A 27,538-nucleotide genomic window follows, 5' to 3' on the forward strand; every position below is an offset into this window, starting at 1 on the left:
ACAGTGTGAACACAGTTCACTTTCATATAAATGTTTATTGCAGAGGAGGTATCTTTTATGTACATGCTATCACAATGTAACACAATATAAATCTACCAAATTCCCATATATCGATGCTATACGCTTGTCATAGAGCAATATTTATAACAAGCACAGTATACATTGGGTCGGGGAGGGTATCACTCACTATACAACTCGTAACAGTCCATGGAAATATCGATTATTCTTTTCTTTTTTTTTTGTTCTATCGAGGGCAGTGAAACATCGGTCCTACTAAATTTCTGGAATTCATGCAGAAGCCACAAGAGCAAGATTTACGACGTCACAGCATTGAATAGTAGTAGTAGCAATAGTAGTAGTGGTGTTCGCGGTTCGGGTGTGACACGAGGATTGGTCACAAGAGAAGACGGGAAGTCGGGGTTTCAATTAAAAGCGGCCAGCCGTGGCAACGATCCGATCGGTGAGACAGAGAGGCGACGGGACGCGGCATCGTCGACCTTCGACGTGCTACCAGAGCGACGACGCCCGGGTAAAAAAACCCGATTCAAGCGTCCGCCGATTCGTTGATGAGTAGACGTCTAAAGTACGACGGTGATCTCCAGAGAGACGGACAATAAAGACGCTGGTTATGTACAGTAACAGTACACGCAGACAGACGCATGGCGGATGCTACAGCAGGCACACTATCCAAAACAACAGAGCAGATTGAATGCTGCGCATAAAGAAAGAGGTGACTTAATCCTTAGCACGATGTGGAGGGATATTGCACTGTAAGAGTTTTCTGTTTAACTACAACTGTGTTTTCCTCTGCGCTCCATCTATCGCTGATCTGGAGATCTCACGGGGGAAAGCCTGGGAGGGGGGGGGGGAACTAAAAAAATCACTATAAATCAATTCAAGACACGCGTTGCTTGAATATGCTATAAAATATTGCTTGTACTGGCGCTTTTTCACTTGATTTTCCCCAAATCGCAGTGAGCTCAGCGTGAGGTCACGTCGACTTTAAGGAATAATTAGCACGGAATAAACTTCCCTGCAAGGACGAAGAAAAAGAGGCCCCACTTGAAGGAAAAAAAGAATATACGCCACATTCATAATTCATCGCCCAGGGCAGTAAAATCTAACGCGGCAGTGATCACAAGAAAAGGGGCTTTTTGAAATGTCGCCGTTGTCATACAGGAGGTCAGGTAATCTCACATAACAGGAATCCTGCGTCCGGTGGCGCATGTGATGGATGACATGGCAACATCTGGTTCATAAATATCGCGCAGATCCATCAAAAGCATTACAATCAATCCATACACGGTGACGGGGTTTCTTCTCCTCAGACGCCCCTGATCCTAACGGAGCTCATAGAAAAAAAGAGCAGAGGTGATGACAAATCTCGCGCTGAGAGGCAAACACTGCGCGTTTTAAAAAAACAAACATTTCAGACGAGTCGCCCCCCGCAGGTCAGTGGCCAGAGGTCATTTCTCATTGGTCGGGAGGCAGATATGAGACGTGCGGCGTCTAAACCACGTTCGCGGGGGTCGAGCGTTCGGCAAAATGGGACCAAGGACGGCTACGTATTTCTCACTGGATTGCTTCCGGTTGGTTTGTGCTACAGAAACTTGGCGAGTTCAAGAGCCGTGTTGAATCAAAATGAGGACTTAAAAGTAAACTTCTCACTGACGAGCACTGATTTTTTCTTTCATTTTTTTTTTTTTTAATATCACAGTTAGTAAGGAGTCCTACAGAGGTTGTATATTTCATGTCCAGAGGAATTTGACAGCAATCACAGATAATTACACTCAGTGACGACATTCAGTGATACCATGTAATCCTCACAAGATACCGTAAAGTACTGTAGATGCTTATATTCGTATACTCATATTACTGCAAATATTGTCAGGTGTGTTATTTTTGAGTTATAATGTGGGAATTTTCTTCTTTTTTTTTCTTTTTTTCTCCACTGTAATCCCAGGATGCAGGAGGAGTGTGCGCGGTGATATATTCAGACATTTTGATGCAAAACAAAGAACAAATCAAAACCTTCAGAAGGTTTAGTCAAATTAGTAATTGATAACCACATTGCGGAGTCTAATTCTAAAGTTATTAGCATAATTAGTCAGTTGGGTCTTTAGCCTACTTTGCATTAAACGGGGAAGAACATGCATTATGCTACCTGTGAACTTCCAATACAATAAAAAAAAGAAAAGAAATATGATGGTATAATAATAATTATCCTTCCATATTTTTGAAATATTAAAAGAGACATGTCTTATTGGCCATTGTTTCTATCAGTCCTGATAATATTGTTCTCACCAAAGTATTTTCTATAGTAGTTGATTAAAACATTTAATTTTTTTAGGTAATGTTTTTGTTAAGCAAATCTCTACATTCACAGAATAGTTGCCACAAAAATTGTTATTGTCACTGATAGATATGAAAAAACAACAGCAACAACAAACCAGAATTCATCTTTAAAGCAGTTAATCCCTGTCAACCACTTGTAAACTAAAATTAGTGACATGCTCACCTGTAACTTTTGGTGTCGGAGACGGCGGGAATGTATTGGTTAGGACAAAAAAAAAAAAGCAGGGACTTGATGGTGTAACAGACTCCATAAGGTTTCTCATTAAGTATACTGGTGTCCACAGACACACAATCACACACACATACACACACTCACACACGCGGTACAAGACCCATGCTGGACTCATCAACAAAGCTGGTGCAAATTATTTTTCTCGATTTTCCCCCACACGGAATCTCTCTGTCCTTACTTTGTACAGCGTTCATAAATATTTTGCCATTTGGACACACATTCATGTAAATGCTGCTCTCATATACCATCTATATCCCCTCTGAATGAATGGGGGTAAACCAAAACAAGGTTATACACTTGCGAACACATTAGCTGTGCTCCTACTATGCTGGACACCTGGCTGTGCATGCTGTTTCCTGTAACTCACCGTCACTAAATGCAGACGATGAACCAACTTCAGACTAATACGAGACGATGCTAGTTGGTTAGGCACATACAGTACATCCCAGCAGACTTGGAAGCGTTTGAATCTGCCAAGAACTACAATTAAATAGATCTAAACAAAAACAAGAAAACCGGAACGGAACATGTCTAATGTTGGTCGGCGTGTTAGTAACATCCAGTGTGATATCATGCCATGAGGTCAAACATGAGAAGACGTCGCGTACGAGAAGAACAAGAGTCCGCCCTCGGTTCTTAATTAATGGGGTTGTCTAAAGTGCTGTAGATTGATTTCGTCACCGAGTCCTTCTCCCTTGAGCCAAGGCTTTTTGGACACAAACTCATAAATGAACTTGACCGCCTGAAGACTGACATCACTCTTTGCAAATGTTTCCCTATTTCTTTGGCGTTCACTTCTGCAGTTTGTTTCCATACCTCATTCTTCTTTTTCTTACACTCAAAAGAAGTGAAAAACTATATTTTTCCCCCTCTTCACTTCGACTGTCATGTCATATCCAAGTCCAAGAAGTGAAGATGTTGATGCGCAAAAAGAAAAAGAAAATCATTGTCTTGTGAAGAGCAAATGATAAATTCAGACTTTCAACATTGCTCATGAAGTGAAAAGGCTGAATCAAAAGTTGCATAATTTGTCTACAATTTATCTTCAGGGTTTTTCCTGTAATAATCTGGAATGCTCGTCATGACTTTGTTTTTTTTTTGTTGTTGTACATTTTACCTATTTTCAAAATAGCTAAAACAGGAACAAAACCTCGGAAAGGAAGGCAACTTGTGGAATTTGATCAACTTTTCTTCCATGTCACCGCACTAATAGTAGAAGGTAATATCTGACGATTTCAAAGTGGAAAAAAAGTATACATCAATAATATAATTTTCAGTGGTCCATTAATAAGGTTTAGTGTCATGCCTTCTTGCTTGATGTGCTATCCTCAAAGTCCCAGGGACAAACATCTACCTTTTTAGCAGCACTGACGACGGCGCCTTTAGGATTTGGATTGCTCTGTTTCACCACAGGAGCACCTTTGTCTGTACCTTTTTTATCCGACGTATCCTCAAAGTCCCACGGACAGACTTCGGCCGGTTTCGCTTTGGCCGCTCCAACATTTGCACTTTCCCTTTTTTCTACCAGCGGTACCTCCTGATGACCCTCTACATCCCACGGGCACACCTCAGCCATTTTCTGTTGGCTCGCACGTTTCTCTGAAGATTTGCTCTTGTCCTTAGCTTTTGTTCTGCTTTTCTCGTCATCAATGTCCTTTGATTTCTCCCTGGCAAGTGTTCTTGTGGAAGAGGTACCCTTCTTTTTCAAAGGGTCTTCCTTGGTTTTGGAAACTCGAGAGGGACTAGGTGTCCTCTCAGAATTTGGAGATACTGTAGAACTGTCATAGTCCCAGGGACACACGTCAACTTTTGAAGATGGTGGCTGGAGTGAGCCTCCTACTTTGGACGGATCTGAAAGTATACTCTTCCCTCTCCCGTCCACTGGAGAAGTGCCCTTTTTCTGCTTTGTTGTATCTGGTGAGCGAGATAACTCGCTTGTCTTTTGAGGCTCTTCAAAATCCCACGGGCAAACGTCTTCCCGATGCGTTTTGGAGCTTTCTAGTGCAGAATGAGGCTGCTGGGTTTTAGCAAGTTGACCAGTCTGACTTGATATTTGTTGCTTTGACCCTTCCACTTGACTCTCACCTCCATCCTCCCACGGACAGACCTCTGTTCGAACAGCAGTGGTCCTCTGAGTCTCCTTCGAATTCCTGCCACCCGATGGCGAGTGATCGGAAGCTCTCGGCTTCTGCTGCTGAGATTTGCCTCCCTTGGTGCTCCCTCCATGGATTGTTGTGGTTTCCTTTGGCGCTATAGACACATGCTTTTGGACCTTGTTTTCAGAAGGAGTTGGGAGACCTTCCACTTCCCAAGGGCACACTTCCGAGAGATCATAGAGGTCCTTTCCCTTGCCTGGATCGGAACAGATTGTTGGCTCGCTGCCACTCACCGGCTGTTTCATGATTGTGCCTTTTGCCACACTCGGTTTGTACTCAACCGACTGGCTAATAATCATCTTCGATGGGCATTCGTCATCTGGCTCCGCACTGGCCTTTGTGTCTTTGCTCTTTGACTGACTCTTCTTATTGCTGTCCTCTGCACTTTGGGTCTTTGCCGTCAAACCCAAAGTCTTCTCTTTGGCACTGGCGATGACGCTGAGTGACTTCTGCAGCATGGAGGCTCTGGGATGAATTGGTTTCTTGTCCGCAGTGAGGTTATGGGCACTGGCAGACTTGCATACCAACGGGACCGATTCTGTAGATTCACTGGGGACACTCATATTCTCACTGGACTTCTTCTTGACCAGCTTCTTGCCCATAAGCGTATCCAGGAGGGAGCCTTCGGCTGTCGTCACCTCCATCGTGTCTGTCGCCGAGCTGTTGGAGTCTTCATTCTGGTCACGGACATGGTCGTAGCTACTGTGGGACTTCTTCAGGGAGAAAACCTTGTTCTTCAGTGTTTCCTCCTTTGCTGGTTTCACAGGGTGAGGCGGATCGAAGGGGTTCTTTTTCAACATGCAAATGCTGTTACGATTGCTCCCATGTTCTCCAGCCTCCTTGTCTTCACGGCTGCACTGGCGGTGCACAGATTCTGGAATTTCAGTGATGCGCCTCATCAGCGAGCGACCCAGCCCTTTCTTGGAGCTCCGTTTCTTCTGGAGATGAGGGTTGTTTGCCAGCATCTTCTTCCTCTTGTAAATCTCCAACTGGGAGTAGAGTTTCTTCAACTCCTCCTACACATTCATGCCAGAATGGAGGGAAAGATTTGGAAAAACAGTGGTTAGTCTCTTGTTAAAAGGTATATCTGTATTTAATAGGATTCAAAAGGACACGGTTACGAAAAAGCAGACATTCTACTGCACAGAGAACATGCAGTACAAATCCATGACACGTGACTACAAACAGTTGTTAAGTGATGCACTACGGAATATCACATGCGAGCTGAAAGAAAAAGACATGACAGTCCTGGACAGCATTAAATAAGGAAACGGAGTGTGTTTTATTGTTAGGTCTGAAACAGCCTCTAAGCTCAGGTGTTGAATTTATTGCATCCGTCACTATGCCCATCTAATATAATGAATGCTCTTGAGCGGCAGCATATCGTCGTAATACCACTCCCCTCTGGTAAATAGGATTGAGCTGCCCAAATGTTTAGGTAGAGAGACTTCTTCAGCTCTAACACACAAACAGAAATCTCTGCTCACGTTGGTACGTTTTTCCCAAAGACTGTCACAAGACCTTACTCCGCAGCCATTAATAGAACTGAGATGGCCCGTTTCGTCTGGCGTCTGCAACGAAGAACTCCGTGGCTCAGTATTTTTATGAGGATTCAGAAGGTATCACCAGGTTATACAATGGAGATGGAAAGGCAAATGGAAAACATGTCCTACCCGGATGTCCTCGGGGTCCAAACTGTGTTCACTCCACGCCGAGGTTATGCTGCTGTTTAGGTACGACCCGGATCGACCCATGTCCAGCTCGTCCTCATAGGCCTCCGAGGCTATGTCATCTCTCATTTGGGTGCCAGCAAACAGGAACTGGTGGGATGGCATGAAAGAAAAGTGCCATATATCGGCTCATAAATATAGTGGCTCAGTAAAAACATTCAAATATTTGTACAGTACTTATCATGACTCGTGAACTTTACCTTAGGAATGAGTAGGAGACCCAGTGCGACTGTTACAGTTAAGTGGGTGTGGGTGAAGAACAGTAGAAGCATCCAGTCTGGATGGAGCTCAGGAGCAAGAGTGAACCTGTCAGGATGCAAAGAGACCAAGAGATGAATAAAGAGTAGATGGAGAGAAAAGACGAAACTGAATCCAGATATTACAGATACAACAACGGGGACATTCAGATGTTTTCAGAACAAGAGCTTTGCTGATAAGCGCATCTTAAAAAAGCCCTGTGATAGCCTATGGTCAAATTGCAAATGCACACACAGGAACTGCAGTGAAGTATGACAACATTGTGTTGTGATATCCATTCTCTGCAGTAAACCCCTGAGATACGGATGGAGCCGGGAGAGAGACAGACGCCGGCAGACTTAATGAGTTTTCAGCCAAAGTAGATTTACACACTGTCTGTCCAGGCGTCAAGTCCACTGCCTCGCATAAAAAGCTCCACTCGAGTGAACCTGTTTCCCAGCAAGGACACAATGTTTTTTTCATCATTCTTTCAATTGGATTCACAATAAAGGGGGGTGTGACCTTGATCTGGTCACAAGATTCAGCCTATTTATACACCAGACGGTAAAACACTGGGCCCGGCTGTGACACGGCAGTCGGAGGATTTTGAGATAATTACTGGAAGAAACAATAGTGCCTGCGAGGAGAAGCTCGAGCCTTTTATCTAAAAATGAACGAACAGGCTTTCAGCACAGTGAGACCTTGTGCACACTACGGATATGAAGGCATGTCCTGTCAGATGCTAATTCCACCACTGGAGAGCCTCTTTCCGACCAAATGTCATCTCGCAGGCTCATTACGTTGTTGAAGTTGGCAAATGGCAAATTAACGAACAGTTACTGTAGTAATGGCTCGGAGGCGCGAATGAAGGCAAAGGTCCAGCACATGAAATGTCCCAAAGCTTTTGAAGTCTTCTCCCCTTCATGTTTTATGAGGAGCTTCTGTGCAGATGAGGATTCAATAACCTTGGCACGCCAGCTCTCGCTTAGCCTGCAGCAACAAAAATGGACGCCGGGGGGCCTTCGACAAGCGCCGCCGGTGGACGCTGCGATCTCAGGCGGCAGCCAGTCAGTCAGAATCAACTCGCCGCGCCAGGCAACTGTCCAATTTATAACGGGTCTCGTCTGGCCATTTTCAGCTCAGGAAAGATTCACAATGAGGCTGAAGGGGCCCGTTAAAGGAGTTGGCAGAGTAATCGCGAAGAATCAGATGTTCAAAACCCATCAAACACGTAAAAAAACCCTCCAAAATATAAGGTCATACGTCGATAATACAGTTTTTTTGGCCAGATGTAGAATTATTGGGGGGAGCTGGTCCACCCTCATACACCTGTAACCATGCACCCATTAGACGGACCAGCTCTCAATCAAGCTATATCCACCCTACGGTTATTTATGGTCTATATTACCCTAAAAAATAAATGTATTAACGGTGAGCTAGGAGTTTTCAAAAGAAAGGTGGCTAGCTATTGGAAAAGCTCCTACTATGACAGCTAGCTGGCAGCTAACTAGCGGAGATCGACACAGCTAATATTGCTAGCTATAGCTAGCTAACGTTTACTTTTACTACCTGAATCCAGTAGGAGTTAGCTAGCTAGTTACTATTAGATCATGAATTCATTAGCATCGTAGCTGCTTGGGGCCCAAAGAGACTGCTTATGTAATCTTTTATATATAGACCTCAATGTAATGGACGTTTACAACTGCGCTATGGCCACCAATAATTCTAGTTATTTATGTTGTCGTGGGGAAAAAAAAAAACATAAATCATTCTGACATGGTTCATTATTTAATAATGTGATGGAGCTGAGCTCTCATTAAGGGGGGGGGGGGGATGGCGGTGGGCTTGTCAGCTGAAACGTCTCATTTATAAACAGCACCGGTGCAGCGATTCGACGCGTACAACGGAGGGAGAGGGTTGATTTCACCACAATAAAAAAAATCTGCTCCCAGTTGAGCTTCGGCCTATACATGATGCAAATGAGACAATCTAGTGGAGGTTGGTAAAAACATTGAAATGGCAGCGGTGAACAAACCCCACGGTATTAAATATGGAGCTGGTAAACGTGGGACGTGTTGTAAATGGACGTGACACAATCCGTTTGTGTTGAAGAGGTTGCGTTTGTTGGTTAATTATGTTTTATCCTCCCTGCAGCAGACGGATGGAGGTTACTGTAGCGGGACTATTAAGATATTTCCAGAAGGTGAGTTATTGAAGATTTACGTGTGATTGTCAAAGTGGCTAAATTCGTGCAAGTAAAATAAATATAATATATCAATACAGGCTCCCTGATGGCATCTAGACAAGCAGATACTTTTGGTTTTCTCTATATCTCTCTCTGATATTTGTGCCTCCACACAAATACAAAGGATGTGAATAGAGTTGAATTGAGGAATGACAAAAAGGTGGAAGGTTGGCGGATTATCCAGAACCTGGAAAGATACATTGCTTTCCCCTTTGTGGTTATACATTCACCAATTGTGCTAAAAAATATTTGTATGAAAACTTTTTGGAGGAAAGGGTCTTTTCCTTCTCTGGGTATTTCTTCATAACTGACACTAATGAGGCGGCTCGCTGACTCCATGTGCTTCTGTTAGGCCATTGTTTATTGGAGAAGGAGACCGAATGAGACTTCTTCTGAAAAATTGTTTTTAATGAGTCATAAATATGACTATAGCGCAAAGGTATTTTTCTACCTAATTTTTGGAGACTGGGTAAAAGTGTTTGCTACAAATTTGTCTTACACCTTGTTTTATTTTATGACATCTTTCATGCATTTATATATGTTGACATGTACTATGTGTATATGTATGTTATCATATTTTTTATTAAAATTGTTATTTGTTGTTGCTTTTTTTATAGCAATTTCATTTTAACTTGTTGTATTATATTTGTGATTAGGATGAACCAGACCCTTGCGTTTCATTTAACTTGTGCAGGGGGCGTTTACCTGATGACGTGGAATATCGCCGAGAGGACGAGCTCGTTGTGGACGGCGATGGCCATGTAGCGAGGCTCGTGGAACGCCGACGGCACCGTCCTCACGGCGTAACACAGGTACACCGCCCACATCAGGAAGAGGAACTCGGCTGTGAAGGGAGAATGAGATGACATCTTATACATCATGGCTTTACATCATGGCTTTACAGGCCCCCCCCCAAAAAATACGTGTGCCCACACCGACCACCAGTTCACATGGAGCAAACTGCCGTGCGACATAAGGTTCACAGGAAAAATGCCTTGCTCACAAAAAATTCATCAGTAACAGCTGTGGGTTGTATTTCTCCTGAAGAATAAACGAAGCGCTGTAAACCACCATGGCAGGTTTTACTCCACAACATAAAAAAAAAATATTTTGACATTTTAATTGACTGAGCAGTGGGAACAACAACGAGTTTTAGATGTTTGGAAGTGTTATTTCTTTTGATTTGTGTATGACAGCATGTCATCAAATCTATATTCACATACTAAATAAAATCCCTCTATCATCACAGGGCCAACCAACAACCATTGGCCCCTGACAGGTTTCGAACATAGAACCTTGAGGTGACGGTGCTGACCACTGCACCACCATGCCCACCTTATATTAAACAATGTGTGATGATAAAGATATGTTTTGCACCTTTACTCATCTCAATAAATGGCTTATAACTAAGCTACGAATCAGTCATAAGCGATTCATTATCCATTAATAAAATAATAAAGTGTTTTACAGTAGAACATAAGCTGCTGCGTCGACAGGAATGTGAGAGAAATGCGCATGAATCTGATGCAATCTTCCAGATTAAATATACACATGATTGCGTTGCTGAAACTGCACATTTGTTGTGCACGAGACTGCTTTTGCATGTGTTTTTTAGTTTTTCTTTTGAATAGTAGAATATTATAAATTGGACCACTGACTGCGAGCGTATGTATGCGAGTGTGGATTACTAAACCGCGAGGATTTATTGCATCTTGAATTGTGTGACGTCGGAGCTGACGTCGGAGCTGAAGTCGGAGCTGACGTGCGGCGCGTCGGCTCCGCTGGGGGGTCCGCTCGTTTTACCCAGAAGTCAAAAGGGACCTCGGTTCTCAAGCCCGAGTCGGCAGGCGTAAAAAAACAACGGTAGCAAAAATGCAGATTTCCTCTATGTGAGGAGAGAGCATCTTTGATTCCTCATCCGTCCTCATCTCTCTGCTGGTTGCACTCTCCTCCGCGCAAAACACAGGAAAAAAACTCCCAGAAGCGCGGCACCACTGGCGAGGATTAATGTCGTCTTTTGGGAAACATGAGAGCGGTGCCAAATTTAGATGGAAGAGGCAAACTGCCTCCCTCTCTCCTCGTCTCTCTTCAGACGCCGAATGTTTGCAGCCAGAAGAATTCATGATTTTTCACGCCACGAATGCCTCAAAATAACCCACGTTTTTGAGTGCAGCCTATGACAATCTATTCACAACGCTCGGCGGGAGGGGGGGGGGGGGGGCTTCACAGGGGGGCGGCTCACCGACGGCCATCATGTAGTCCCAGCGATCCAGCAGGCACATGCTGAACTGCAACCCGTCGGGCGTGTAGCCCACGTCGATGAGCGCCGACTTCCTGTCCGGGTTCTGGCAGACGGCAGATGTCCAGGCCACCAGGAACCAGCAGACGATGAGCAGAATGATGCCCAGCAGACGCAGCACGCGCCAGCTGGTCATGTAGGGGATCCTCTGGGCCGTGCGGGACAGGAACACCTTCAGCACCCTGTGGAGGAGTTGGGGGAGGAGGGGGAGGAGGAAGAGGAGGAGGAGGAGGGGAGGATGAGGAAGAGGAGGAGGAGGAGGAGGAGGAGGAAGATGAGGAGGAGGAGGAGGAGGGGAGGATGAGGAAGAAGAGGAGGAGGGGAGGATGAAGAGGAGGAGGGGAGGGTGAGGAAGAGGAGGAGGAAGATGAGGAGGATGAGGAAGAAGAGGAGGATGAGGAAGAGGAGGAGGAGGAGGGGGGGATGAGGAAGAAGAGGAGGAGGAGGAGGAGGAAGAGGAGGAGGAGGAAGAAGAGGAGGAGGAGGAGGAGGAGGAGGAGGAGGGGAGGATGAGGAAGAAGAGGAGGAGGGGAGGATGAGGAAGAGGAGGAGGAGGAAGAGGAAGAGGAGGAGGAGGGGAGGATGAGGAAGAAGAGGAGGATGAGGAAGAGGAGGAGGAGGAGGAGGAGGAAGAAGAGGAGGATGAGGAGGAGGAGGAGGAGGAGGAGGAGGGGAGGATGAGGAAGAAGAGGAGGAGGGGAGGATGAAGAAGAGGAGGAGGAGGAGGAGGAAGAGGAGGAGGAGGGGAGGATGAGGAAGAAGAGGAGGAGGAGGAAGAGGGGAGGATGAGGAGGAGGAGGGGAGGAGGATGAGGAAGAGGAGGAGGAAGGGAGGATGAGGAAGAGGGGATGAGGAAGAGGAGGAGGAGGAAGAGGGGAGGATGAGGAAGAAGAGGAGGATGAGGAAGAGGAGCAGGGGGAGGAGGAAGAGCGGAGGATGAGGAAGAAGAGGAGGATGAGGAAGAGGAGGAGGAGGAAGAAGAGGAGGATGAGGAAGAGGAGGAGGAGGAAGAGGAGGAGGAGGGGAAGAGGAGGAAGAAGAGGAGGAGGAGGAAGAGGAGGAGGAAGGAAGGATGAGGAAGAAGAGGAGGAAGAGGAGGAGGAGGAGGAGGAAGAGGAGGAGGAGGGGAGGATGAGGAAGAAGAGGAGGAAGAGGAGGAGGAGGAAGAGGAGGAGGAGGAGAGAAGCTCACAATGTTTCCTCTTTCAATCTTAATCTTAAATAAACCACGACACAGCGGGCAGACAAAAAGAGGCATGCTCGAAGACATGACCAGTCGCCGTCTATTCTTAGGCTCTGCCCTTCACGCACATTGATGAAGTGTCGGCCGCGCGCCTGCACTAATGAGCCCCCCATCAAAAATTGATCTGTGCGATACGCACAGCTCTGAGGGGGGGGGGGGGGGGGTTTACTCGGGCTCCCGCTCGCATTAGCCACGTCCTCTTAATCACCATCTTTTCACTCGGCCTTTTTGGCAGATCCCCCCCCCCCCCCCGACAAGCAAAACCCACGGAAGAACAATTTCAAGTGCATTACTTTCAAATACAGCGGAACCGCCGTAGAAAAAGAAAGACAATAAAATGACGAATGAATAAGGGATTTTGAAATTAATTTGATGTCGCTGCTGAGGCAAATCCAGGCCTACTGTGACAGTCGGCCTGTCGGCTATAAATCCAGATGTTTCGCCGCCAGAATTAGCCGCGCTGCGCTCCATGGAAACAGAATATCCAAGGACGGTGGTTAGTTTCAGTGTCATCAGTTACACAACAGCGGCAGTGAGGACACGGCGAGCGAGCGGTTGTTTCTTGCAACCGTCTCAGGGTCCAGACCTTCACGCGACAAAACGTTCACCCTGACATCCTCTCGCTCCCTCTCTCTCTCTCTCGGTGTGCTGCCCTGAAAGTTGTATAACTGTACGTGTGTGTGTGTGTGTGTGTGTGTGTGTGTGTGTGTTACCTGTACAACTTCAGGGTCAGCGTCCCGTAGACGGTCGCGAAACCCAGCAGCCGGACCCATCGCAGCAGGATGCACCGGAAAACGCTCGGCTGGAAATAAAGAATCCCGACCTGCAGGCGAAAAAAAAGGAAGAGCCGTGAGTGACAAAAAGGTTTGTGTGAAGAAAAAGGTCGAACGGAGCTGAGCGTGTTTTTCCCTCGGGACGACGTTGGGCCCTCGACTGACACCGGGTCACGGGAAGTTGACTCAGGAGCAACTGTCTTCGCAAGAGGTCTCGTCCTGAGCACTTTTAGGATTTCCCCTACAATCCCATCCATGTTGTCTCCAGAATTTTTGTTCCCCCGTCCTCACAGAAGCAACTCTTCTGCATTGAAGACCATTGAATATGTTTTTCAAAGTTCAGACACGGCTGGCGACTGGTCATTTAGTTTCTCGACAAGGAAATTGTTGGAATTACAGATCCATCGCCGAGGAAATTCAATCTGTGTCGATGAAGACTGTGTGATGCGTTTGAAAGCTGCAGGAGGAGACGTGAGGTGAACTCGAGTCGGGATTGATTTGTCAAACAACATTGTGAAAATACTATATTAGTATTTTCATTTCATTGCTACCAGCCCCTGTCTTTTTCAAGGCGGAAGCCTATTATGTAGAAATTACGTCTGACTGAACGAATATTTCCATTGTCCACAAACCAAAAACATCCAGTTTCCCATCAAGCAAAGAAACTGGAAAATAATCCATATCTGAGAATCTTAAACCTTTTTTTTTCTTCTTCCCCACAAAACCTACTTAAATCGATTTGTCCAAAGAGTCGGCGACCGAGAAGCAACGGGGACCAGCGCCGCTTTGACTGTACGATTACTACTATTAATGAAGACACATGAAGGAGGAGCTGTCACGGAGTCGCGCCGACTTCAATAGTGTAAACACGATACGACAGAAGTGCAGTGACATTTCCACCGCCGCGCCCGGCGTCGCTCATTAAACAGCTCCGTCTGACATCACAGGACACTCGCCCTTGAGACTGGGGGGGGGGGGGGGGGGGGGGGGGGGGGGGGGGGGGGGGGGGGGCGGGTCCGCCCGCGCCCGCTACAAAGCCCGGGAAAGGCACTGAAATGGCGGCCTTAAGAAAAAAAAGAAAAAAGAAGAAATACTGATGAGCTTCCAAAGACAAACATCTGAGGCGACGTAGTTATCTGCCCTTTGCAGATGTGCAGCGCCCCCCCCCCCGTGGGATTGTTAACGGTAACGGGATTAGCCGAGCCATTCATACGTCCCCCCTCGGGCTGCGGAGAGAAGACGCAGGCACGTGGATGTGCTGGTTTTTCTTTTGCTCACTTGCAGGTTCGAGTCGGTGAAGTCGGGGGACACGCGGCGGGCTCGAGCGAGTGGGACAGAGGGCGGGCCGCTCCGTCAACCGCCCGGACAAAAAGACAGGAAGTCGAGGCGAAGACTCTGCCCAGACCTTCCGTGGACACGGACGCTCACCTGAACAAGTGAGGTTATGAAAACTATACAAAAGCTCCTCCGCGCATGTAGGCCGCCCGGGAGCCGGTGGAGAGGAGACAGCGGGCCCGGGCGGGCTCTCGGCAACTGGCTGACGCACATCTGGAGTCCACGGGGACAGAAGAGGGCACAGGAAGAAGAGTTTCAAAAGCACCAGGGGGAAAAGAATCAGGGAGTTGTGTTCGGCGGCGTCCTCGTCGACGACCAACAGCGACGTCGATGCTCTCATCGTCCTCAGGCGTCGCCGTGACCCCTCGGACCGCCGCGCCTCCCGTCAGGAGGGTTTCTGGGAAAGGTCCGGCTTTGACCCTCCGGCAGGTTTTTTCTCTTAACGTCAGCGTGCATAAGGAGTAAGATCGGTTTCTGACCCCCCCTCCTCCATCCATCCATCCCTCCCTCCCTGCACTTCTCCTCTGAAACCTTCCATTATTAATCAATGCTAAGTGCTGGGAATCTTGGATTCAGCGCTGTGGGAAGGTAAAGGGATCGGGTGTTACCCTCGAACGTGTGCGTGTGCGTGTGTGTGTGTGTGTGTGACGGGGTCGAGAGGATCACGCTGCTCTATATATCTGTCTAATGGACGTCAATATCAACACACTTACTGTTCTTCAGCCTCGTCTCGATTACAGCCGGAGCGACGGCCGCCGGGAAAATGCTGAGTGTCGACGTCCATCAGCTGTTATCGCATATTTTTTAATCTGACGGTTATTCATGTATTCAACTACGTAAAAGAACTGTGAGCAAACACTGAGCCACAGTGGCAAAATAAAAAACAACCAATTGTCCTAAGACAGAATATTAGGGCGCCCCCAAGAAAACAAATGTCAGACATTGAAATAATGCTGTCGTAATTTTTAGTGAGAAAAAAGTTGTGATATTTTTAGAAAAATGAATCCAGAAATGTCCAGATCGGCTCTAGAATTGAATGGAGTCTTTCTTGGCCCGTGTCCCATCCTTCCACCATGTTTCATAAATATTTGGTTCGGACAGCGGTGAAAACATAACCTCCTCGGTGGGTGGAAATTATGATAATAATAAATTTGTCTTAAAAAGGTGTTCATTAATTTTTCAGAGGCTACAATTTCTGGTGCTGTTGAAACTTGCACCAAGACGAAATATCTTGTCAATCCAATTCATATGAATTGAGTTTGACAAGATATATGGAACATTAAGAACAGACGAATCAAATGAATCAAAAGCTAGAAAACCTTTTTTGAATAATAGAAATATAATAGACCATGCTGCTGAATCAACTAGGTCCGGCGGTTATCCCTGGTATCATCTGATGCATTAGTCGATTGGTTATCTTTTATTTGCGTTGCCATCTTCTCCATGAGGATGATGATGCATGTGGACTGTCGTGCACACATTGACCTGACAGCAGATGTTAGGACACATGTAAGTTCTCTTGGCTCGTGCTCTTGTGAGGACCGACCTGCGGGACTGTGACGTGTCGTGTTCTCGGACAACGACGGGACGAGCTGGCTGTTGACGGGAACATCGTCTGTTTGTTCGGGGGTTTGAACTTGTACAACGTGAACATTAGTGTGTCGCCAACTGAATATATGAGACAGAGAGAGAGAGAGATGGTCCTCGCAACAAACTATATCGTCCACCGAGAAGTTGTTTCTTTGCTTTAATATTTAAAGGGAAATTCAAGCTGTTGATATCATTGTTATTTTGTATTATATTATTATGCGATAAACACAATTCACAATCCAACGATTTTTCTTCTCCTGCATCCTAGAGAATATTTAAAGCTACAGTGTGTAATCTTTGTATAACCAACTGAGCACCCGACAGAGGACACTTCACGGCGGCGCACCGCTAATTCCATTTCCCGTTTCCGTTTCCAGTTGACGAAAAACAAAAATTGTGATTATACATATATGAACACATACTTACGGACAATATATTCAATCTCTGTGAACGAGTTCTTCTAAATATTACAGTTCGCGGAAATTTCCCGACAGATAGCGGCAAAGTCTGGGAACTCTAAATGTAGCGTGTTGAATTTCCATCCAGCCGCACTCAGCAAGTCCCACCTGAGCAAAGCGGCACGAAAACCAAACATGTGTCTTTTTTTCAAATAACGGTCGACCAACTGTTCATCAGGATTTTGTAATCCCAGGTTCTTCAAAATATAACAATATACCGTACTGTCAAATTGTAAAAGGCCTCATTTAAATATGACCTCAGCTGGAGTGCGACCCAACGCGCACGCAGCCGGCGTCGCTGCCGAACTTTAATGTGATGAGAGGAACACAAAGTCTGGCACTTTAAAGTCCCCAAAGGCCTCGACGCGAGGACGAAAAATACAACCCGCAACCGAATTAGGACTCCCAAGCGGACGCGCCGCGGAGCGCGCAGAAAAAAAAAATCATTTTGTGCTACACTGCTCTGGATAATTAGCTCTCGCTCCGGGGCGGACGGGAGATATTCAACCAATAACACTTAAAAAAAGGAGAAGAAAGTGGTCGGATTCTTTTATTAGAATAATCCGGTTAAGCAGAAGTGCACCCACAAAAAAAAAAAAAAAATCGGCAGTGCATAATTAACTTGTAATGTGCAGACAATAAAAATGGAGGCGTGGTCGATGGAGAGTGGGGCGAAGAGGCTCCGGGGGGGTCGATTCCACCTGACGCGAAGGTCCGGGACTCAGAAGTTATCGACCACGCGGTCGCACCGCGTCGCCCCAACGCCACGAGATACGGCACGAATAAATAAATGAAACTTTTCTTTTTCTGTCGCTCTGAACGTATTCGTGAAGTTGAGTATATTAATGAGCACTATTGTACTTTTAAGTAGTAACTGACTGAGTTTAGTGTAATATGTTGCCTGTGAACTTATTTCCCCTCCGAGAAATGTAGATTAACACCACGTCGTCACTGCGTTCACAACGAAACGCAAAATGCATTTGCTTTTGCAAATTGGTTGCACATGAAAAGAAAATTATTCTTGCGTACATTCAGTCATTGTGGAGAAGTTTGGTTCATCGCCCCTCGGCTTTTGTTCAGTCTGCTTTTCCCGATCCCTCGTGTTCTCCCTGTCGGTCCCTTCACTTGCTCCATTGTTTCCCCAAACTCACTTCTGTTTCACACCCCCCCCCCCCCCCCCCCCCCCCCCCCCCCGCTTCTGTTCTCCCCATGTTTCAGTTTGCTCCCCGTCGTTTTTGCCTTTCTTTTTTGTTTTGTTTTTGGAGATTTGATTCTCATTTCAGTTTGCCTGCTAATAAAAAAACTCAGAATAAATCTCCGTGATCTGCATTTGGCTCCTGCCAATCACTAAACATGACAGTTTTGTGCCGGCACAAAGTCAGTTTCTCAGATCACCTTTATTTATTTATTTATTTATTTATTACTGGAAACTTCTGCACCTTGAGATCAGGCGGATGAGATGCGATACGAGTGAGAGACGACAGATGCCAAGAAAGAAAAGAAACTGCAGAGTTGCGTGTGTGTGTGCGTGTGTGTGTGTGTGTGTGTGCGTGTGTGTTCCAGATTCAAACATCTTACATTTGCCAGCTAGCAGCTTCCTTTTCAAAAACTCATTCATCTGCAGGCCGCGATGCAGCATCCAACTGTCCGCCACGTTTAAAAATGTGTTCGTGTTCAAATTCATGAATGAGCGTGGTCGAAATGTTAGTGGCGGGTTCGATGTCTCGTGAAAAAATCATCAAGTTATGGTCCGAATGCTGAGTTATTACCAGGGGGTTCGCGGCAAGAGCCGCCTCATGCTCATACAGAGCACTCACGGAAATGAAAACGGCCAAAGAAAAAGATCGCCTGCTAGTCATCGGTCGACGCCCCGCGAGCATGAACACGTGCGCTGGTAGATTCCAGCGTCGGGGCAAAAAGAACAGGCGGAGATGAGTTTCAGCCTTCTGTTGCCGCCGCCGGCCTCAAAGAGGAGGGAAATGACTTTCAGCCGTTTAGCGCGTCTTGCCTCCGTCTGAGCAGAGGACGGGATGATGATGATGATGATGATGATGATGATGATGATGATGACGACGACGACGCTGCTGCGGCCTCGGGAATCGCTCTGTCACAACAAAGCCCCCGCCGCTTACGTTTAATGTTCAGACATGAAGTCGTGACAGCCCCCCCCCCCCCCCCCCCCCCCCCCCCCCCCCCCCCCCCCCCCCCCCCCCCCCCCCCCCCCCCCCCCCCCCCCCCCCCCCCCCCCCCCCCCCCCCCCCCCCCCCCCCACATGCCCGGCCGTCTTTTTCTGGTCATCGTTTACTCCTTCTCGCTCCTCGTCTCTTAAATCCACGAAACACCTTGGGTGTGAGATGAGTGGGAGGGGCGGCACTGGTGGGAAGCATGAGGAGCGAGGTGTCGTAATAGCAATGGATCCATTTTTATATGAAAGCTGACACTCACTGCCACATGGGAAGGGGGGCAAGCTTTTCTGGAGGGGAGGTAATGGTTTCTCCTCCTCCTCCTCCTCCTCCTCCTCCACCCGCCGCTCCCCGAGGTGGGCCGGGGTGTAAATTACATCCAGCCCCGGGCCTCTGCACCGACAGGACCAGGGCTGGCCGGTTCTCGCCTCCCACTAGTCCCTTTCCCTTCCTCATCACCAGTAAGATCCTGAGAGACTTTGCCTGGGCCGCAAATGGGGCACGTCAGAAGGGGGAGAAACAACCCCCCCCCCCCCATCATCTCTCATACCCTCCGTCTCTCTGCTCGTGTAGACAGGAGGAGCGCTCCAGCTCGCGTATGGGTTTTTTTGGAGACTCTACGGCACTGTGCAGACGGGGAAAAGGGAAGCGGAGGATGAAGGGAAAGGCTGGAAGTGCACACAGGAACCCCCTGAAGTCAGACTGAGAGTGTCAGAACAGCTTGGATGGAAGGTGGAGCGGAGCGATGGAGGGAGGGAGGGAGGGAGGGAGGGAGAGAAAAAGGCTGGCAGGCTGTGTGTCATGGCCTGTCAGGTCAGGAGACATTATCCCCCGGCCATATACTGTTTCTCATTAGCCCCCCGATGCGCTGCCCTGTCATGCCAGGTGACGCCCCCGAGTTTGGGCCTGGAGTGGCACCTTGTCCCGGCTTGGCACCGATGACGACGCTGAGAGTGGACAGGTGGCGAGACGCGGGGAGTAGTTCCACTGCACAGACGGGCTGGGAGACAGGGGGAGAAGGGAAGACGAGTCTCGCGCGGCGCGTGCGCTCGAGCAGCCTGGTTGTTCCTGGCGGTTTCCTCGATCAGGGCGCGGAGGGAGCAGACGGAAATCTGTCCCAAAGAAGCAGAATCTCTGCTGGAGGAACAAGACTTTTCCTTTTGGGCATATGCTCACCTAGGCTCCGAAATGTTTTGGACAGGATCAAATAAAAATCAAGTTTGACTAAAGCTGCAGTGAACATAGATCGTATCAACACAACGGCCTCGTTGTGTTTCCTGTAACCGTTTTCTTAGGTATCCGCACGCTCTCTCGCTCGTCATGTCATCCTTTAGTGTCAGTATCGTTATTGTCATTTTTAAGAATCAGTGTGACGAAGCTTAAAGAAAGCTTGGAAAAACAAGTAGCAACCAGCAGCCGTCCAAACTCTGTCCCTCAGAGCGAGATCTCAGCCTCCCGGGCGGCGTCCAATGAGAAGCTGCGCGGAGACAAAACGCGGCGGGCCGGCGAGCTGATCCGGGGATCTCATGGCGGATCACAAATGCGTGTCCGCCCCCCATCTCCATCCCTCCCTCATCGCCACAGCCAGACGGACGTAGCCGGCTTTTGGCACTATAGCCATGATTTTTTGCCTCGCTCCTCGTTCCTCCCTCCTCCTCCCACTTGAATTTCAACGCTGGGGAGGAGGAGGAGGAGGAGGAGGAGGATGTGGTGGAGGGAGGGGGGGGGGGGGGGGAGTTATTGCATGTGACACGCTCGGGAGAGAAAATCGTATTGGTCCACAAAAGCAGAATGCCGAGGGAGCTGGGGCGACGCGTATCTCCTCCCGCCCCAATAACAGTGGAATTATTTAAAATAAGAAGCGGCGGCGGAATATTTCAGAATCTATATTTAGCTTGGGAGCGATGCATCTCGCGCGGGATCCGCGGGCGGGGGGGCGGGGGGCGACGACGACATGGAGATGCATCATGGCGGCGATCGATCTCCATTTTCACATGATCACGCCGGGACGGTTTCATCGGAAAAAAGGCACCGGGTCTTTCTTCTACGCTGGCCCTGATCTCACCGTCGAAATTCCTGTTTCGACAAGCAATCTATTTTTAGTATCCGCCGCAGCCATCACAACGCCAGCCACAGATACAGGAAGATCATCTGCTATTCATTCATCCATTCTTTCGTACACTAACCAGTAACCTGCCCCCCCGCCCCCGCCCCCCCACCGGCTGCACTTTATTACCTTCCAGGACCTTGTCGCGTGCAAATTGCATTGGTTGAGCTCGCCGCTAAATCAATTGGCTTTAATTACATTTACCTTGCATTGCTTTGCCAGGCATATATAGTTGAACATGATTGCGACTAAATTGCGATTAGGCCCGACATAAGGGTGGGTTCATGTAAATCGATGGCGTGGGGGGGGGGGTCCGGTCATCTGCAGGAATAATTGGGTTCTCCTGGGCGGCATACAATGTCAGGGTCTTCCTTTCTTCGCCTAAAGGTGCAAAACAAGGTTCACGTCTTTGCTCCATTGTAAACATGTGATCTGGTTAGTTTTGGTATCACATTGCAAATTATGGAGCGCCCCAAAGCATGTTGCATGGCATGCACACATCCTGTCGTCATCACCTACTGTACGCGGGCTGCATCCACCTGTGGTTGTTTTTCTCTAACAGCTCACAACCTAAAAGTTTATATCATATCATATCGTATCATATCATATCATATCGTATCATATCATATCGTATCATATCATATCGTGTCTTCCTCGGATCTCAGAAGCTGGAGACAGTTTTTGTTCAATCAATCAATTATTTGTTCCGGCTGTAAAAACAGTTTTAAAGTTTATGTATATATTATATCACCATCAAAAGGAGGGTGGATTTTTAGACGCTGAATGGCACCGTGTGGTTGGCAAGTTGTAATATCATCAATTTAAAAAAACACATTTCAAGTCATATTTCATTAAAGTAGCAAAGTCACTGGCAGGTTTGATGGAAAGTAAAACCGGGGGAAAAACATGAGGACAGGACGGAAAGCAGACGGCTGAGTGATCAGAAATTGAAACAAAAATCAGAAACAGGTTGCGATCAGACAAATATCGCGGAGCTCATTTCCCGCGAGGGTCCGAACGAGCACAGTGTGAGTGTGGAGCGGCACGAGTGGCTGGTCAACGGATGGTGGCGTTGACCGGCAGCTGGGTCGGCTGGCGAGCTCCGTGTACAGTTAGCAGGGGGTCGGCAACGATGCAGGCGCCCCACACACACACACACACACACACACACACACCTGTGTAAGTCCCGCTTATCGACGCCACACACAGCCGTCAACAGCCAAACATTATGATTTATGAACTGAGGGTTTTTACTGTCTGACCCCGCCGCCGGTGCAGCTCTTCGAACTTCTGTTCCGAGCTCTGATCCTGTTTCAGATGAGCGAGACGCCGCGTGAACCTGAAGGTCAGACTGAATGTCAACCTTCAGTCAGGGAGAGGATTTTTTTTGTTTTTTCGTATTCGGCTCCAACGGGAAGCATGCGCGCGTCACGATGAACATTATCTGCAAATACGTCAGGAGACGAGCAACATGAAAGGATGCAAGTCCGTGCATCACGCGCGCACACACGCACACGCACACACGCACACACACTATAGCGAGCGTCTCAGACTCACCGGAAAGTAGAGAAGCAGGGCTCCACACAGGATGGCCTCCAGCAGGACAAGACCTGACGCTCTGATACTCTGACCGAGAAATAAACGCACAACAAATATTAATTTCATCTGGTTACATTAAATATCGCATTATAAAACAACTACAAAAAAAACTGAAAAGAAAAACAGAAAGTCTCTGGGTTCATCACTCCTAGTACAGCACCTTTTGTATGACAGTGGATTTAATACAGTTATGCATTTTGATATTAAACATATAGATTAGTTGTTGTTGTAAATTGATTGTTATTCCTTTTGTTTTAATTCAGATGATTCAGACAGATTTACAAAAAAATTCAATTGTATTTGCATCCTGACTTTTTTTTGGGGGGGGGGGGTAGTTCTTCCATTTTCTCAGTTTATTTGGGGGATATTTTCGCTCCTCTATTTATGATTTCTGGGATTTTTATTTGGATCCGCACCCAATCTCACTCACTCATGGATATCAGCCCCCCTGGATATGCGAGTTGTTATTATCAAGATCCATGAATAACCTGGGAAATAGGTGAACATGTACTATCTTGCAACGTTAAGGTAAACAAAGATTTTTTTTTAAATCCCACTTTGTCCAGATCCATGCCAATATATCAATAACAGAAAGATTTTCCATATAAAAATCCATATTGGTCGGTCCCTACAAGTTAGGTTTTCACCCTTTTCTGTTTGTCGGGTAATTTGTTTGCGGCATTCCTCAAAAACAATACCGCCTTCCGCCACAGGGGGCGGGATGGAGCCGGGGCCTGGGAGGAACCCGTCAAATTCTAAAAGGTGAAAAATGTATCAAACGGGGAACGGTTTACCTTATTCCTGCGAAAATGGTAGACGAGCACCATGCTGACGAAGACGATCAGCATGCAGAGGCACTGGAAGGAGATCACGGCCACGCGGAGGGCGCCGTCCTCCCGCGCCACGCAGGGGGTGTCGTCCCGGCAGAAGGCGCAGCCCTGCTGGCACGGCAGGCAGTCGCTGGAGGAGCCCTCGTCGGCGTTGGGGCCGCTGTCGGCAGCCTTCCCCTTCCTCCCCATCCCTGTCAAAGTCGAGGGGCGATGGAGCGGATGAGTCGTTTGATTTGAAATATTCAAAGCGAGGCACCCGGCGGGTATCTGTCGGCCATCGGTATCGCTTATTCATCCGCAGATTTCTTTTATTTCCGCAGTTGCCAGGGTGACATGGAATAAACACTGTCCTGGGCTATTTTTGCCTTCATATCCCACATAACAAATGTTTATTTTATCAATGTTAGGTACCTTTTTCTTTTTTAGGACAACACTATCTACATGACCAGACAATTCATTTTTCGCTTTGACAACATTTTTGGACCCATAAACCCACGAGACGCGCCCCGTGATTTGATCGCGGGAGGGACAAACAATCTGCATAACTTGTTTTAACTCCCGAAAAAAACATATGCTGTGAAAACTTGTTAGCGTAGCAGAGAAGTTTGAACAGTTTCGCGTAACAGAATAGTCAGTAAAGAATAAATGTAATGAATAGAGACTAAAACTTTTGAATTGTTGGCTAAAGGTGATGGATAAGCTGAAATTGTAAAAAAAAAAAAAAGTGGACAAAAATGAGCATAAAGTAATAAACAGACATTTAAATAGGATAAAAAGATGTATGAGTGGAATACATCCAGATAAACGTAGTTGAAATGTGATGAATAGTGTCACTGAAGTGGCACTCGAGCTCATCTGACGCGTCTTTGGCAGCCGTTTCGACTCCGAGTGGTCTGGAAGTGGAGCCGCAGCGTCCGGGGGCGACGAACCCGACTTGTGAGCTGTGACCCGTCTCTGGACCTTTGACCCCTGTAGAAACATTTTCCGTTTCCCTTTCTGCCCAAACGCGACCTTTGACCGCAGTTTTTCCCGCAGCATCGCCATCTTCCTTTTTGTTCTGGTTCAGGATCTTGTCCATCACGTTGCCGCGGTTAAGACGTAGCTTGTGTAAGAGTCTCGCGACTTATTGAATATTTCCCGCCGAGAGCAGATTTAAAGAGATAAAGGAGATGAAGTTCCTCCGTGACGGACCGGAAGCTTCCGGAATCTGCGCTTATCCCGCTCCTGACCTTGCGGGGCTTCATCGACATTGTGTCAACGCGGAGGCAGATGGATCTGTATGTGTGAACATGGAAAGTCAACACCGCCGCACCTCGGCTCAGTCGCGGGGATATCATACGGGGCTGATGGCTGCGGCCTCCTCGGGAAGAAAAAAACCAGCTCATGGAGTCACTTCATCCTGACAAGGACACGGGCGATGGGGACCGGAGTCTATATAAAGAGCGGATTGCTCAATAAAATCAATGTTTTATGAAGCTTGGTGCAAAATCTGGGTGGGGGAGAGTTAAATGTGCACATCATCATCGTAGCCTCAATTTGAGGGTGAACTAAAAGATGTTTTTACGCGTTGCAATGTTAAAGTCAACCTGGTGGACCCCAGCTGATAGAAAGCCCCGTTCCAGGATCTTCTGGGGGCGGAGCTTCCTGTGGGAGTGCGGGACTCACTTTCCTGCAAACTTTGGACTTTGTAACTTCGCAGATGCCAAATGAAAATGCTGTGGCGCATTAAAGGGAAAGGGGGAAAAAAACAACACATAAGCTTAAATATGTGAAAGGGAAAAGTTTGTTCACACCGTGTGAAGTGAAAACACGCTGCTGAATGTGGAGTCAAACGAGGCGACATCCCAAAATATCCTCCAGGGCCATTCAAAAAAAAAAAGAAAAGAAAAAAATCTCCCACAGCAAACTTAAGGTAAAAGCCCAACAAACCCAGGGGACAACACGGAGCTAATGCTCTTGTTATTGGTTTGTATAGAAATCCCCTGAGAGAGGGGATAGAGAACGGCCGAGCTATATGTGGAGTAAAATGGAACTGGCCTATTTTTAATTTTATTTCCAAAACTATGACTCTGCACATCATTGATCCCTTCAGAAAAGGGGGAACTACTGAGTCACAGCTCGGCCTTGTTATTGTGTGTCACACACACACACACACACACTTCATCTCTTTGAAGGAAACGGCGCAGCCTCTTTTTTTTTTTGCCTCTCGGCACATGAAGGAGAATATTTTAAGGCGGAAGAATTGGGCGCAATGAAAACCGTTGAGTGAGCGGGCGGGGGGGGGGGGGGGGGGGGGGGAACTCGCCGTATGAGAGTTCATTGAGTGGGATTGAGAGAGAGAGAAGCGGTGCAGGTGAAAAACCGCCGGGGTTCCGCGGCTGTGTTTTTTAATTAACTCTCACGCAGGATCAACTGGCAGAAGTAACGACCATTAAACAGAGATATTTCCCATCTCGAGCCTGATTAGCCTCCCCCAGGTGACTGCGGGGGGGCGCTACTTCCACTCACAGGCGGAGCAGGAACACGTGTCTCGTTCATTAGCATTGTTATAAAATGAGCACGCTATATATACATATATATAAATATATATATATATGCATATTCTCGAGGCGCGTGGTCGTGATGATAATCAACGTGCAACTTTGGAGTCAGAAAGTAATAAAAAAAAAAGGAACGACGGGAAAAGACCTTGACCGACCCTCAGGCTGATTTTTTGTTTTAACCTTTTGCCGGAAAACAAACTTGAAACGTGATCCGGTAAAAAAACTTGTGATGCGCTCGAGATGACGAATCTGAAATGGCTGGGAAATTTGTGGCACTTAGGTACATTATCAACTACGACGGGCCCAAGTATCCCACATCTAGTTTTAAGGCCACAACTTTGTGCTTTATGATTATGATTCAATGATTTCGGTGAATGAAGTTGTCAGATTCACAGAAATCCACGATTAAGGAAGTAGTATTCCATCATAGGGGGAGTGTAAAGCTGCAACCATCAATCTTTACTAATCAATTAAAGACTCTTCTTTTTGTTTTTGTTTTTCCAACCAAGAGTCTGCTTTGTACGGTGGAGTGTGCGTCAACAGGGGTCATGGTTTAGGGAAAGTATAGTCCGGGCCTTTCAACCAAATCTCATAACCAAATGAATAAGTGACCATGAAGAGAAATCGTTTTGTGGAACTTCTGTTTCCAAATTCAAAAATGAACTTCATTGCTCAAATGAATTAATATTACTAATAATAATGAGTTGAATTTGAAATGTCATGTGACCTCGACTTATGGCATGATCTGCTCTCAGGCACACCGGGCGAGTTTCAAAATGAATATAGCAAAAATACATTTTGTAATAAGTGACCACGTCGATGAACCGTTGACCGATCCTCCTCCTCACGACGCGTTGATGAAAAAATGAAATTTTGATTTCCTATCATCAAAAGGTGTGATCGTCCGCGTCACTCACTCGTGAAGCCATTGACCGCGACTCTGTTGGGATGGAAGAATCCTTTCTTGCACTGGCACTTGTACTTGTCTAGGACGAATCCGTGACCCCGGGTCGGCAAACACTGTGGAGACGAGAAGAAAAGGAACACGTATAAACATCAACGGCACAAAGACGACAATTGATATATGAACGCGCATTTCCAACGCTATCGTCGTACGAATTTTAAAGACCCTGTAACACAGACTGATAAGAAAACCAATTAGAATATGTCAATATCGAAATTCCAAAGCGCGGCCAGGGACCGACGTGGGTTCAAATGTCCTGTGAGAGAAACAGGCCTCTAATTACTTAAGTTCTGCCAAACTGCGCCTTCTCCGCGCCTCGGTATTAAATTAGAAAAAGCCTCTTTCCCTCTGATTGAAAGTCTGATGGGAAACAGAACCGGAGGGCTGCGAGCGAGAGAAACACGCCGGTTGTCGGGGGGGGGGCTCCTTGGCAGACTTCGTGTGCCGTTTGCCAGATCACAAGATATAATCAATGTCTAAATTAAGGACAGACTTTATTTGGGTGATTAAAGCAGAACCATTAATTGTCCGTCTTGAGGGGAATGAGATTCCATCTGCTCAAACCCTCCTCCTCGTTTCTCCAAACATAACAGCGATGATGATGATGATGATGATGATGACGACGTGCGGGGCGGCTCCTCGTCTGACTGACAGCCTCGA

General features: G+C 47.1%; 1 protein-coding gene across 2 annotated transcripts in view; it reads right to left on the reverse strand.

Moving 5' to 3' along the window:
• Positions 1-15: 15 nt before the first annotated feature.
• gpr158a (G protein-coupled receptor 158a) overlaps positions 16-27,538 on the reverse strand; it is a 51,593-nt gene continuing 24,070 nt past the window's right edge. The window contains exons 3-12 of one of the 2 annotated variants that reach the window (XM_047329967.1): positions 26,832-26,934; positions 23,336-23,562; positions 22,500-22,568; positions 13,210-13,319; positions 11,198-11,436; positions 9,661-9,799; positions 6,674-6,779; positions 6,417-6,563; positions 6,231-6,314; positions 16-5,759 (exon numbers count right to left, since the gene is read on the reverse strand). In XM_047329967.1, coding sequence (XP_047185923.1) covers positions 3,888-5,759; positions 6,231-6,314; positions 6,417-6,563; positions 6,674-6,779; positions 9,661-9,799; positions 11,198-11,436; positions 13,210-13,319; positions 22,500-22,568; positions 23,336-23,562; positions 26,832-26,934 — 3,096 coding nt within the window. In that variant the 3' untranslated portion in view covers positions 16-3,887. The remainder of the gene's footprint in view (positions 5,760-6,230; positions 6,315-6,416; positions 6,564-6,673; positions 6,780-9,660; positions 9,800-11,197; positions 11,437-13,209; positions 13,320-22,499; positions 22,569-23,335; positions 23,563-26,831; positions 26,935-27,538) is intronic. The other variant, XM_047329968.1, reaches the window with a different exon arrangement.

This window comes from Scophthalmus maximus, chromosome 21, assembly GCF_022379125.1.
Source record: "Scophthalmus maximus strain ysfricsl-2021 chromosome 21, ASM2237912v1, whole genome shotgun sequence".
In the NCBI taxonomy this organism is placed as follows: Eukaryota; Metazoa; Chordata; class Actinopteri; order Pleuronectiformes; family Scophthalmidae; genus Scophthalmus; species Scophthalmus maximus.